Source organism: Egretta garzetta, unplaced genomic scaffold (genome assembly GCF_000687185.1).
Source record: "Egretta garzetta isolate BGI_Z169 unplaced genomic scaffold, ASM68718v1 scaffold209, whole genome shotgun sequence".
NCBI lineage: Eukaryota > Metazoa > Chordata > Aves > Pelecaniformes > Ardeidae > Egretta > Egretta garzetta.
This window is the reverse complement of record NW_009260839.1, coordinates 3,795,404-3,808,399: the sequence shown is the minus strand read 5'-3', so window position 1 is coordinate 3,808,399 and position 12,996 is coordinate 3,795,404. Positions and strand designations below refer to the sequence as shown.

The window sequence follows — 12,996 nt, the reverse complement described above, 5'->3', positions numbered from 1 at the left end:
ACCCCCCCCCCAGCCACAGCTGCACAGACCCTACACGTACCCATGCCTGAACCCTGCTCCAGCAGTGCCTCCAGCATGGGATACCCATGAAGCGACCCAGGGCACAGGAGCGATGGAGGAGCTGGGCTATTCATGGCCAGGAACCGTAAGTCAAAAGTCCAAGCGTTGTGACCTGCCCCAGCCCCCTTGCAAGGGATGTCCCAGCCAGAAGCCCTTGCTGCAAGCCTCCACGAAGCCGGGCAACACAGCACCACCCTGTTCGACTCCCAGCAGACAAAAGTGGCCAAGGACAGAGAAATACTTCACCTGGGGACGGTGCCTCTGCAGCACGAAGGAGTATGGCTCAGGGCTCCTTGCCGGTACCACCGTCACAGTGGCAAACAGCACGTGCCAGAGCCCGGACCAGCTCCCCGGGCAGAGCTGCCATCGCTCCGGCCAGGAGGACGGCACACCTCCTGAGACAGCCGCCGTGCGGCACCCCAGACATACGCCAGTCAGACATGGGTTCACAAGGGTGCTTGAAACCAGTCAAGCAGTTTCTTTTTATTTCTTAAAAAAAAAGAAAGCAAAACAATCCAACAAACAAACCTCAACCCCACCCTCCCTAAAAACCAGTAATGTAGATTTATATGCGCTTACATAGTATAGCCAGACAGACGACAGGCTGTGGGAGCCTGCCAGGAGGAGCAGGGTGCAGTGGGGGCCTCCAGCCTGCCAGGGATGTGCTGAGCTGCGGGATTCCCCCGACACCAGGCTCTTCTGCCCCAAGCCACGGTGATACCCCCCACTTTGCCACAAGCCCCAGCCTCGGGACTGCACTGGTGGTGGGCAAGGAGGGAGGTTGGTCTTTGGCTGATGGGTGATGAGCCTTGCAGCCAAGCTCGGGGAATCGAGCCTCCTGGCCGCCCTCCTCCTCCTCACGAGGTAGTCGGGGAGCTTGGCTGCATTTGACGTACGAGGTACAGAGAGGAGACGCAGCCTGGCAGAGGGCACGTGCGGCTGGTGAACCAGGGGCCACGTGTTGGATGGCGGGGGCAAAGCCCTGCCAGCCCAATGGCTCTTCCCAAGGGGAGCCGTTGTCCAGCCTGCGGTCCCTTCACAGACAGAGGAGCGGTAGGAAGGGGTAAGGCTGCCGGTGTTGGCACCCTACTGAGGGTGACCCCCCTTCCCGCCTTGGGCACTCACCCTGCCTTCTTGGAAGCTCTTTGGGAATAAGGGAGCGATCCTGTCACATGCTCAATGAGCAAAATACAGTACTTGTGTCAGCAAAATGAAGCACTACCAGTTCTGAGGTTCAGTCTGGGAGGAAAGCAGAAATAGCCCTCATTTAGTATGGAGGCAACAGAAATAGCACTGTCCCCTCTGAGGAAAGCCGGGGGCAGTGAGGTCTCTGAGACAGAGAAAGGAGAGACACTTCTGAGATTAAAAGGCCATTCGGCAAAGAGAGACCAAGGACATGGTACCACGGGGAAAGGGCACACAGCCCTTCCACCCCCTGCGTGAAACTGCCAGGGTGGAGGGGGCACAGGTCCAGCCCCTCCCGCCCCAGATATGATGGGGGCTGGATTCAGCCGCCAGGCAGCTCTGGCTTAACTCATCCTGTCCCCATTCCTTTCCAAAGCAAAAGGGATTTACTGGAGCAAGAGATGCACAGAGACAAGGCAGCATTGTTCCTCCAACCCACCCTGCAACCCTCCTGGGAGCAGATCAACACCTTACACTGTGCCACGCAAGGAACTTTGTTATCAGACTGGGTTGCAGATGTATTGCTTATTGCCAGCTCAGGTGAGTCAGCCTGATCAGAGGCTGATGTGCCACCAGAGAAAACCGTAGGTGGGAGGGAGAGGAATCAGCTGGAGACCGGGGTGCATGCATTCCCACAGCTAAAAATGAACCTTGGGGCTCCTGGATATGAGACCTGACTGGGATGGTCAGGGCTTCTCTATCAGATCAAACCAGGGCTGGGACAAACTGCCCCATCACCTTCCCAGAACGACCCTGGCCTGAGGCACCACCATTTTCATTCTGTATGCAGGCAGAGAAGTCTTCAACTCCACATCTCCACGGTAGAAAATATGGGACAGAGAAGGACGCAAGCACTTGGGGGAGTGGAGAACACTCGTTCAGTTCTGCCAGCCTCAAATTAGAGGGAAAGCTATAATTTTTTTCAGCAGCAAAATAACGCGGCTGTGGAGCTGAGGCTGCAGCGCTTACACTTGTAATTATACTAGAAAGGGCAAAGGGCCTTGGTCAACAAGAAACCCACAGAAGCGCCGGGTTTAAAGCTCTTCCAGAGAGAGAAACGTGGCCCTGAATCTGCAAGTAACCAAGTACAGAAGGGAAGAAAGCAGCACTGGGGAATGACAGCTCATCCACACTCATCCTCCTGCTGGGATAAGCAACACTGCAGGCAAGATTAGGCTTGGCAGGCAGGAATGTCAGCATGGAAAAACCCCAGGCTCTGCTTGACCTGAAGCCCCCCAGCCAGCCTGCCGCACAAGATGCAATGGAAGTACCTGGAAGACAGGCAGCTGGGGTGACAAACAAGGCAGGGAGCCCCTGAGCACCAGACACACCTCGCAACTGGTCGTGATGAGGAGCTGAACTCCCACATTCTGGATTGCACTTGATAATATCAGCACCTACTGAAGGACCCACCTCCTGGCTGCTGCCTGCCAGCCCGGGGAAGCTCTGTGGGTCGTGGGAACGGGTGGTCCCCTATTAGTCCAACAGGCAGGGCAGTCCGTGTGGGAAGGAAAGCAAAGCATCTTCTTTCCAGGTGTTTTGGGGTCATTTTCATCCTCTGTGCCTTGCATAGTATTCTTCAGCTACTGAAGCAAAACACCTCTCGTTGTTTGGTTGTAATAACCCAAGGGAGAAGCCTGCATAGCGTCCTGGATCAGCACAGAGAGGACCTGTTCTGTATGTGTCTGTGCGTGCGTGTGTGTATTCTTCTACTTCTCTTCTTCCACTGGGAGGATGTTGAAGTTAACACTTGTCTTTGTAGAGCAGGGAAGGACCAAGGGATGGTCCCGTGGCACGTGTGGGGGGGGAGCAAGGCACAGCCCTTAACCGGAGCGCAACACCTGTGCCTACGTGTGCACGCAGAGCTACAGGGGCCCCGTCCTCAGCAGTAATTCCTCCTTTTTGTCACATTCCCTATGGCTCTGCTACACACCTGGACTAAGCAATGTGACGTACAACGATGGACCGTGACCCTGAGCCTCAGGGAAAGGCAAATCCTTTTGTACGGCCAGATTTTCTTCATTGGTACCGTTCCACACTTCACGTCCCTCCCTGGCTACTGCTGTGTTTCTTCTTAATTCCCTGTGCAGGTGGCAAAAATGTCTATCAAGGTCCATTTCCCCAGCATGGAGAACCATGGTAGCCATCATATGCCAGGAAACTTGTCCAGAGCAGCTCCAGGTGTGTGGCTGGAGGCAGCCACGGGAGCTCAGGGGGGATGCAGGGAGGAGGGCGGGTGGGAACACGCGGGTGGGAAGGGGAGGCTGAGCTTCTTCCTCCATGCTGCCGCCAACAGGCACCAGCTGGGATGTGTGGGATCTCAATTATTATCTTTTTTTTTTTTTTAAGCCAGCCACACGGAAAACTATAAATTAATCTGCTAATTAAATACTCAGGTGAGAGACCAGGGAACCTCCAGCTGTGCAAGCAGAGGAGCAGCTATGGCTTCTTCCGTAGGTAATTGGAAGGGATCCAGCCCTCCCAGCATGGCCCCCCAGTCAGGACCTTGCAAAACCACCAGCCGCTGCTGTTCTTCTCGCGAACTTCAAACAAAGTCCCTTCTTTAAAGCTGTTGGTCTCCTCATCGCCTTCAAAATCTGCCACTGCCACGTAGAGAGCGTCCTTGGAGGTGTCCGGACTGGAGATGGGGGCTGAGGTCCTCTCCTTGGCTTCCCCTCTCTCCACTGGCTTGGATATGACCTTTGAGCTTACGCTGCTTTTCGCTTTGGCTTCGTCCTGGACAGAGGCAGCGAGGAATGGCTTGGCTTTTGGAGGAACCAGCATTGGCCTCCCCGGCACTGGGGATGACCTGATTTCAGGCGCTTCCCTTGCCGGGGCCTTGACCTCCGCTGCGGGGCCGGAGGCAGGACCCGCTGTTTTCTTTGGGGGGGGTGGTCTGCGGGGTGGCACAACCGGGCGCTGCGGCGGGGGCTCCCTGGCACCCGGGGTGTTTGCTGGGCCCAGGGGAGGTTTAGGCAGCGCCTCTTTCGCAGCGTGGCTGCCCAGCTTGGGCAGGGGTTTGCTCTCCATGCTTGGTCGCTCCTGAAACCTTCCAGAAGCCTCCGAAGAGACCGTGGCATTACTGAAAGAGCTTTCGCCAGCAGCACTGTCCTGCTCGGAGAGTTTCTCTGGGCACTTTGCAGGTCTAAGCTTGCTCCGCAGGCTGCAAATGTCCAGTTTATCATCAGCTGGAGGTGGGTCAGTCCGGGGGGCTGCAGCAGGTTTTGGCCTGATTTGAGGTCTTGACTTCAAGAATGGATTCTGGGCGATGGGCTCAGGTTTGTCCTCCACAGGCTCAGCTTTTGGCTTGGTTGGCTTGACAATGGGCCGGAGGTTTGGCTTCTTCACTTCCTTGGCTGACACCTTGTGTCCACATTCCAGTCCCATTTCGTTTTTCAGCTGGAAGAGTTTGGCCTTTTCTGGTTTCAGCTCAGGCTTCTTGCTGTCCTTGGGGGCTGCCGACTGCTTGGGGGGGATCATGGGCAAAATCATGCCTGGGGGCTTGGGGGGAGGCCTCTGCCTCTCCAGTAACTCGCCTTCCGATTTAATGATGGACTCCTTCCTGGGCGGCAGGCTGGGCTTCTCCTCTGTGTCACGGTCCACGATCTCCTCATAGCCACTGGCAAAGGCTAGGTCCCCACTCTCAGGAGCCTCCTTCCCCTTCCAGTCTTTGGCCCACTTCCCACCACAGTCCGTACCGTTAGGAGGAGCCTCTGGCAGAGGACGGCACGGTCCCGTCACTTCCTCGCTGGCACTGCTGTCAGCCGTGGCATCGCCAAGCCGGAGCTGGGCCATCTCGTTGGGTAGCGGAGCCAGGAAATTTGGCCTGGACGCATTGCTGGTTTTCTTGTACTTATCGATGAATGTGGCGGGGGCCCAGCCTTCCTTCTCCTCAATCTGAATGTACCACCAGCCGCTCAGGTTCTTCTCAATAACCTGCCAAAGGGAAAGGAAACCTCAGGCATCCATGCTGGAGCCCTCTCTGCACAAAAGGGGATGCTGGGTGCCTCTGAAACGATGTCAGGGTGGTGCCTCGGTGCCTCCCTGCCCCAGTAACCAAAAGCCTTGTAATCACAGGACTAGTATCCTAACAGGAGGGGAACCTGCTAATGACCTCTGCCAAGGAAGGGGACCTGTGTGCCATGGCACCAAAGAACAAGGAGTGACATAGCCATGTCAAGGAGCTGTGGCTGAGCTGTCACCATTCCGCCTGGGAGACAGGACAGGGATGCTGGGTCCTGGCGGTGGCCACTGTGCGGCACTGTTGGAGCGATCAACCAGCAGCGACGCTGCATGGATCAGCAACCATCCGGCCTCTGCGTGCTCCAGAAGCGGGGCTGCGACCTGGGAGGAGCTGACTGGGGCAGCCGTAAAGGAAAAATCCTCCTAGAGAGGCACAGCTTACATTTTGAAAAGCAAATCCACATCTGCAAGAGGGATTCTGCCAAGCAAAAGTGGGTGTGCTAAGAAAGCAGTTCTGGAAGGGCTTTTAACTTTACACCTGGCTTAAATATGAAAACCCCACCATCTCTACCCCCTTTTGTAATGTGCTTTTAATTTCGACTAGCTCAGAGAACACAGCACCCACACACTTGGGGGACAGGAGGCCACCAAGAGCACCAGGGACTCACAAGCTTGTACAGGTTTCTCTCCCACTGTAGGAGAGCCCTGGGATGTTAACAGTCCACAGAGGCAATTGCATGCACCACCATGCCCAGTTTCCACCCGGAATGCCGTGGTGAGCAGATCTTCCCTGCCTGGAAAGGGAGCTCCTGCCTGAAAAAGGTCCCAGGGCAATGGAAGTCAGGCAAGTTGCACTGACATGAAGATGGGAGAAGGGAAGATGACAGTCTCACCTCTACTTTCATTCCTGCCTGGAAGCTGATGCCATCAGGGATGGTGGTCTGGAAGTCAGCGATGGTATAATATTCCTCTTCCACTTGAGGAGGGACAGGAGGTTTAGGCAGGTTCAAACCACGTGGCTATGACAAGAAAAAAGAAAACCCACCAGTGTGTTTCTACAGAAAGTGTGACACAAAATCCATGCAGATCACCAGCCTGCAGAGACACCAGCCAGCACGGCCAGGCCAGGGAGATCAGCTGTGCCCATGCAGCACCCTCACCAACACAAACCAGCAAACCATTTCCAGGCTGAGCAGAAAATCGCTCAGCACCAGAGCTCTGGCTGACAGCAGAGCCACCCTCCCCAGCGGGAGGGAGCCAGCCTGCAGCCTCTTGCCAGCAACCCAGCCTCGCGGGACAGACTGGCCAAAAGTTCATTTAAAGACCACATGCAAAGAGAAGAGTCTTAAGGCAGCAGGGAGGCGGCATATGTACTCCAGCCTTGACCAAGAGCAGAGCCCATGGTACAGGGACAAGAGCCCCGGCAAAGAATAACGAGTGCCCAGAGCTCCTTTCAGTGCTCCTCTCTTACTCCCTTTGCCACTGTTGCTCTCCTACATCGGCTGGCACTTACTATGGTGAGATCTCGGCGAGGAGGGGGTCTCTGCCTCATCTTTGGTGACTCTGTGGAGCAAGAATTTCAGACGCTGTTGAGTTTCTGGCTTTTGGTCACACATATCCTCACGAAAGAGAAGTGAAAGAGAAAACAGAAAGGCAAGGACCAAGCCTGCCCCATGGGCAAGAAGTCAAATGAGGAACCTGTCTGCCCAGCACCCTGAGTGGCATGGGTCACCCAGGTTTTGAGAGCAACCCACTGGAAGAGGAACCAGCTTTGCACTGGGAAATGCAGCTGAGGTCACCACACGAAATTGCTTTTTCATTGCAGGCCTGACCCAGAAGACCTGGCCTGCAGAGGGGTTAAAATGCCCCAGCTTCTGAAAGGAGAGCATCTCTAGTGTAGGAGGGGGAGGCTTTTATCACATTTGCTGATCATCATCAGGTCCCTGTGCAATGTCACTTCCAGACCTTGCTGCAGAGCTTACAGTACCTGCCAGCCTTCTGCCCCCCTCACACCCCGGTACGTTGCCCAAAAGCCTGCAGAAAAGGCTGCGCCCCCAGCCACCACCAGCCTCCTCCCGACCGGCCACTTACTGCGTCGGATGTCAGCATTGGGCAGGGGACGGCTGTCAAATCTCCCATCCCTTTGGCCAGTGAGCCCATCCTTCTCTCGGCTCGCCACGACCTGCTGCCGGGAGATGCCATCCAGATCCAAGGCACAGGAATGAGTGGAGGAGCCTGACCCCAGCTTCTGCGAGAACATCTCTCCATTCCCCTTTTTGAGGTAGGAGGCGGGGGCCCATCCTTCTTGGCCCTGGTACCTGCGGTGGCAACAACAGCAACGTCACTGTGCAGAGCCCCTGTGCTGCACCGGGGCCACGAGTCCTTCCCAGAGGAGCAACCCACTGCGCTCGAGTGGTGTTGGAGCCCTCAGACATCCCCTGATATCAGGACATGCATTGACTGAAGGTGTTGCATGATCTAGGCATTAGGAGCTTGCCTGGTGCCACGCTCCGTGGCACGTGGGCACCTGTGGGGAGCTCCAGCCATGACTAATGCTCCCGTGCATGCTGGCCACAGCCAGCGGGCTGAGGGCTGGGAACAGCACAAAGCCCGATTTCCTTTTCACCTCAGCAATGGCACCAGTTCAGGAATGAAGCACACTGGCAGGGGAAGTAGAGGGGAAAACCAGAGCACTGCTGCTAGGATTGATGTACCTGGTCTTTGGAGAAAGCACAAGCTCTCTGCCTGAGCACCAGCAGCCTGGATCCCTTCCCTGCTCTAAATCTGCACTCTTTAGGAGAGAAACCAGCCCCACGATCTGATTGAGAAACCACATCCGCGGAGTCTCCCTGCCATGCTGAGGGTCTCGCGCCAGCACCAGAGACTCTCCCCGCTGGCTGGGCTGCAGCCACTACGCTCAGATGGCACCGGCTACCGAGCTTGTAATTGCCTTTAGAGCTCTTGTGGCAGGCCTACTCTGCTTAAAAAGTCAACGGACATTTTTCTGGAACTTTGCTGATGCCAAGACCAGAGGTTCAATGTAAGGTTAAGAAAATTGCAGCATGTGCTCCCCCCCTGCTCAAGTCCAGCCATTCGCTAGACCGCAGGCGAGAGAAAATGAGCTTCCAGGAGTATCATCTCAGGACGATCTGGAGTCTTTGACCTCAGCACACCCTGCACACAGCAGACCTGGCTCAGACAACAGCCCTTCTCCGCAGGAGCCTCCCAACACAGCCAGAGGACCCAGCCTGCCTCCAGCGCACTCACTGGTTTTCCTATCAGCAGCACATGATGTAACACTAACGCTCCCACACCGGGTCCTGTTGCACTGCTGGGGCATGTGATGCCGTGATGCAGTCCACCTCCCAGCGCAGGAAATCGGGGGATTTTAAAGATGTTTAATCACAGCCATGCTTGGCTGAAGCCCTGAATGTCAGCTAGCTTTAATTTGTAGGGATGGAGAGAAATGAGTTTGGGTACTCTGCCCTTCCCAATACGCTAGACCTGCCTTTGCACTGTACATCCCATGCACATCAGGTCTCTGTTTTGCACAGCCCCAGCTGCAGTGTCAGGGAAGAGGAAGAGGTAGGGATGGTACCTGATTTTCCACCAGCCCTCCAGGTTCTTCTGGATGACCTCCACCACAGCCCCTTTGTCCAGGTTCATTTCATCCTGGTCTCTTGCGGTGTAGGGGTAAATAACTGTGTACTTCTCCTCTGTTGGAAAGAAAGTGCAGTTTCATGGATTTACTGTTCACAGAAACCTGGACTCAGTCAAACAATAGTTAAGTGCTTTATATAATGATAATTCCTGTTGTAATACAGGTGCAAACACACAGAGATGGATAACCATTCGTAAAAGAAATGCCAGTGAAATGTATTTCAGAACAAACCCAGCTGCATTTTGAAATGTAAGCTTTGGTGAGCTAGTCTGCTCCAAGGAGAAGTTGCCTAAACCAGTTCCTCCTCTCCCTTAGGACTAAAGACTACCTTTTACACGACAGCTCTCCTTTCACCTGCTCTTCACCAAAGCCCTTCCATGAGTCCGTTTCAGTACAAATTTCTTTCTTAGAGCCTTTAAAGAGCTGTCATCTATAGAGGGAAGGAAATCCCGTAGACATCAGGGAGTAACCCCCCCCCCCAGACGTGCTCTCATGCACAGCTCTCAAACCGCTTTACAACAGCAGGTCTACATGAACTACCCTGTTCAACAGTTGCGTCCCCCAAGACATTGGTCAAAGCCATGTGGTGAGCCTGAAGAGGAGTCCGATGTCCTGTCCACTAGACCAAACAAAGGTAAGCAGGGACGTGGATGCTCCTCCCTTCAAGAGGAAGGGGAAACATCCTAACAGACATGCGGACAATGTATCAGACGAACAGGTCCATCCATCCACCCCTGTCCCTCACCTTATCCTGCCCTCTCTGGAAGAAACCGCGGAAAGCAATTGCCTGTGCTTAAGCAGTGCCACAATAGGGTGAAGGCCATTTTGGGAAAAGTCTACCTCCAAAACCCACACCTCTGGTCATTTGTATGTCCCCACCATGCATGTTTCCTGCCTTTGTCTTCTTGGAGGAGCACAGTCCTCGAAGGGCCTGGTTTCCCACCCCCTTCACGTAAATGAGCCAAAGCAGAAAATATCCTGTCACATCCGGCAAAACCAAGCTGGCTCTTCTCTTCCTGACCCCATCTGAGCCACCAACCCCAGGGCTATGGCTCAGAGGAGTTACTCTTACAGGAACTGAAGCAGCAGTTGCAAGAGGTCTGCATACATGTGCTGGGGAAAGCAGAAACTCCAGCCTCTGTGCACAAAACAAGCCTCAGAAAGTTAGAAGGAAATGCTGATAGAGGAAAGAGAGATGGACATGAGTGGGCCTAATGGAAGGCTGAGGAGCACGTATGGCATGCACTGAGGACTGACGCAAGCAGGGTCTATCACATGCAAAGCAAACAAACATGCAGACGACAAGGCTCCAAGCACAAAACATGGGCAGCCGAACAAGTCTCTATGAGTCCACCTTGACCCCATCCACTGGTGTACAAGTCCCCAAGAGTCCGACGGCGGCCAACGTGCCTGGGCAGAGACCAGTATCTCCATGGGACTGGGAAGAGCATGTTGGGGAAGCAGGAGAAGGACAAGAGAGGACATAAGGAGGTGGAACTTCAGGTCCAAAAGGAGACAGGGCTGACACCAGAGCGTGGCACAGAGACTTTACTCTCCTGGAGCCCTCTGGGGGACCTCCCTGGTCGGGGCCTCCCCTCCCACCTCCATCTCCCAGAGCAAGGGGCTGAGCCAGCTACAGCACTGCTTTGAGCACAGAGTGGTCAAAGGAAAGGATGCGTTCTTCAGGGGCGTTTCAGATTTGCTCTAAGCAGAGATACTTCAGATAGGCTCTAAGCATAACATGAGCTCAGGCATGCTCTTTGTTCTGCATGGGTTTAGAAGACAAGGGAATTGCCCTAGGACCTGAGCTTTGCTCCTCCTCCAGCGCAGGTAAAACAGCTCCCTTGGGGCATAAAGGAGGCATTGGGATGGCAGAACTGGGTGTTCCCCCGAGGTGGCACCTTCAGCCCCTCCGCGAGGGAGCAGGAAGGCCAGCAGTCACACCGTCAGTACCCAGCTGCCCCGCTCCTCCTCCAGCACTGGAGCAGAGCGCTGGGCAGGCAGGACCACTACGGGCAGACATGACTGAACAGCACGTGTGGGTTTGTCCTTCCCTGGGCTCTTGCCTTGCCTAAGTCAGGGAGGGCTAAGCCATCCTGCAGGCAGCTCAGTGTGGTTCCGCACAAACAAGCTGGGGCAGATGTCTCCAGCACCTTCTTACCTTCATCGGGCTGCATTGAGAACTCGTCCTGGACACCATCCTGGGCCTCCAGGCAGGTCGCCGGCACCCAGCCTTGCTCCTCCGACGTGCTCACAAACCACCAGCCTGAGAAGAAAAGAGCAGGCAGCTCAGCCAAGGGCTCCCACCAGCCAAAACCAACCTCCCTCCCTCCTTTCAAACCATGAGCCTGGGGGGCTTTGTACCCTCCTTGCTGCCTACACAGGAGGCTGGGGTGACCCCAAAGCAACAGAGCCAAGCACTACCTGAAAGGGAGCACAGACAGCAGCATGGGAGAATCGCAGCTAAATGCTATGTAAATGTACGGTTCCGTCCCCATGAAAAATGTGAGAGATGCTGAGAACTGAATGGCTCCAGCCACCGCATTTGCTTTCCTTTTTTTCTCCCCTTCATGGTTCATTTTCCCTCAGCCTGGGTCAGCAAGCCCAGGCCAATTAGCAGAGATGAATACACTGTCTGCAAATCGATAGCTGACTCCTGCTGCGCGCTCGCCTTCTTTACATTTGTGGAAACAGCAAATTTTAAAAGCTAAGAGCGAATGCAGGATTAAAACATGAGCTCTCCCAGTGGAAACCTAGCCAGCTCCATAGCGGCCACGAGCAATGCTGGGCCACCCTGGGTGTCCAATCAAAATAAACACATGCTCCTCAGTTATTAAAAGCACAAGCTATTTGTGTCTTTAGGGAGGAAAAAAAAACAAAGACTGAGCATTATCCTCAGAATCTCACCAGTGAGTCATTTAGAAAGACAACTAGATTGCTGGGGAGAGAATCAGCAGCTACCTGCATGGAAGGGAAAACCAGGGCTGACATTTGATAAATAAATTATTTGCCATATCTTTTGAATTGGCTGTGCTAATAGGTTTCACTTGCTTCAGGGTTGCTTTTATTTTCCCCATTCTCAAACAGCTCCTGGTGCAAGTAATCCGCTGGGAACCGGGTTTCCAGAATTTTAAAATCTTATTTTCACAATTTATCTTTAAACGCTGCTCAGCAACTTCTGCTAAAGCCAGGGAATAAACTCCCCTTTTCAGCAAACTCCAGAAGCTGGGCCCACAACGTGACTCAATCCCTTTGCAGAGGTTAAGAGCAAGCTTAGGTTTTGAAGCAAGCGAAGGGCTCGGCTGCTGCCCCGCTCCCCAGCAGGGTGCTTCATCCTTGTCCGGAGGCAGGAATTGCGAACGCACAATGGGGTCTTTCATGGGCACCATGAGAGTGTCCCCTACTGTCAATGAACCAAGCCTGCCAACTCCGGGAACAGCTTTTGTCCTCAGGAGCCACCACCCAAGCTTTTCAGCACAAAGAAGCATAAAGTAGAGACTGTAAAAGATGGACGGCGCCTGGCGCTCAGCACACGGGTAATCAGGCCCTTCCTTCAGAGACAGCCCTGAAGCCTTGTCCACGCTCATACAGACAGCCTGCAGACGGAAGCTGCTCCCTCCACATCCCACCTCAGCTGGCCATCCAAGGATGTCCCTCTGAGGTGCCTGGAGGCTGTTTTACTTAAGGTCCTACTAGGAAAACACTGATAATACAGGATTGCTGTTCCTGCCCCTGCTCTGTGACACAGAGTAGACCCGGAGCCCTCTGCCAAGCCAAACTCTCTGTACCTGATTCGTTCTTCTCAATGATATCCACCAACTGGCCCACGCACAAGCTGATCTCGGAGCTCTCCTGCTTCTGGTAGTCCGCCACCACGACATATTGCTCCAGCACCAAGGGGTCGACCGACGCAGAGTCAGCTCCTGCACAGGGGGGACAAGAACTGACCCGTGTGCCAGGGTCAGCACCAGCTCCTGAGAGCGTGGGCCACCGCTCCCAAGCACCTGCTGGCCTGCGAGCAGCTCCAGGACACCCTGGGGACCCCAGCGTGAGAGATGTGAGCCAGGAACTCGGGCAGAGTGAGGAGGAGAGAGACCAAACCAGCAGCCAGGTGAGATGGGTACAGC

At 54.6% G+C, this 12,996-nt stretch overlaps 1 protein-coding gene across 1 annotated transcript in view; it reads right to left on the bottom strand.

The window, feature by feature from the left end:
* Window positions 1–3,684: 3,684 nt before the first annotated feature.
* The window catches only part of SH3PXD2B (SH3 and PX domains 2B), an 82,643-nt gene continuing 73,331 nt past the window's right edge, over window positions 3,685–12,996 (bottom strand). Inside the window, exons 8-15 of the mRNA XM_035902487.1 lie at window positions 12,658–12,792; window positions 11,031–11,135; window positions 10,224–10,307; window positions 8,807–8,924; window positions 7,300–7,526; window positions 6,722–6,771; window positions 6,102–6,227; window positions 3,685–5,181 (exon numbers count right to left, since the gene is read on the bottom strand). Of these exons, the coding sequence (XP_035758380.1) occupies window positions 3,685–5,181; window positions 6,102–6,227; window positions 6,722–6,771; window positions 7,300–7,526; window positions 8,807–8,924; window positions 10,224–10,307; window positions 11,031–11,135; window positions 12,658–12,792 (2,342 nt within the window). The remainder of the gene's footprint in view (window positions 5,182–6,101; window positions 6,228–6,721; window positions 6,772–7,299; window positions 7,527–8,806; window positions 8,925–10,223; window positions 10,308–11,030; window positions 11,136–12,657; window positions 12,793–12,996) is intronic.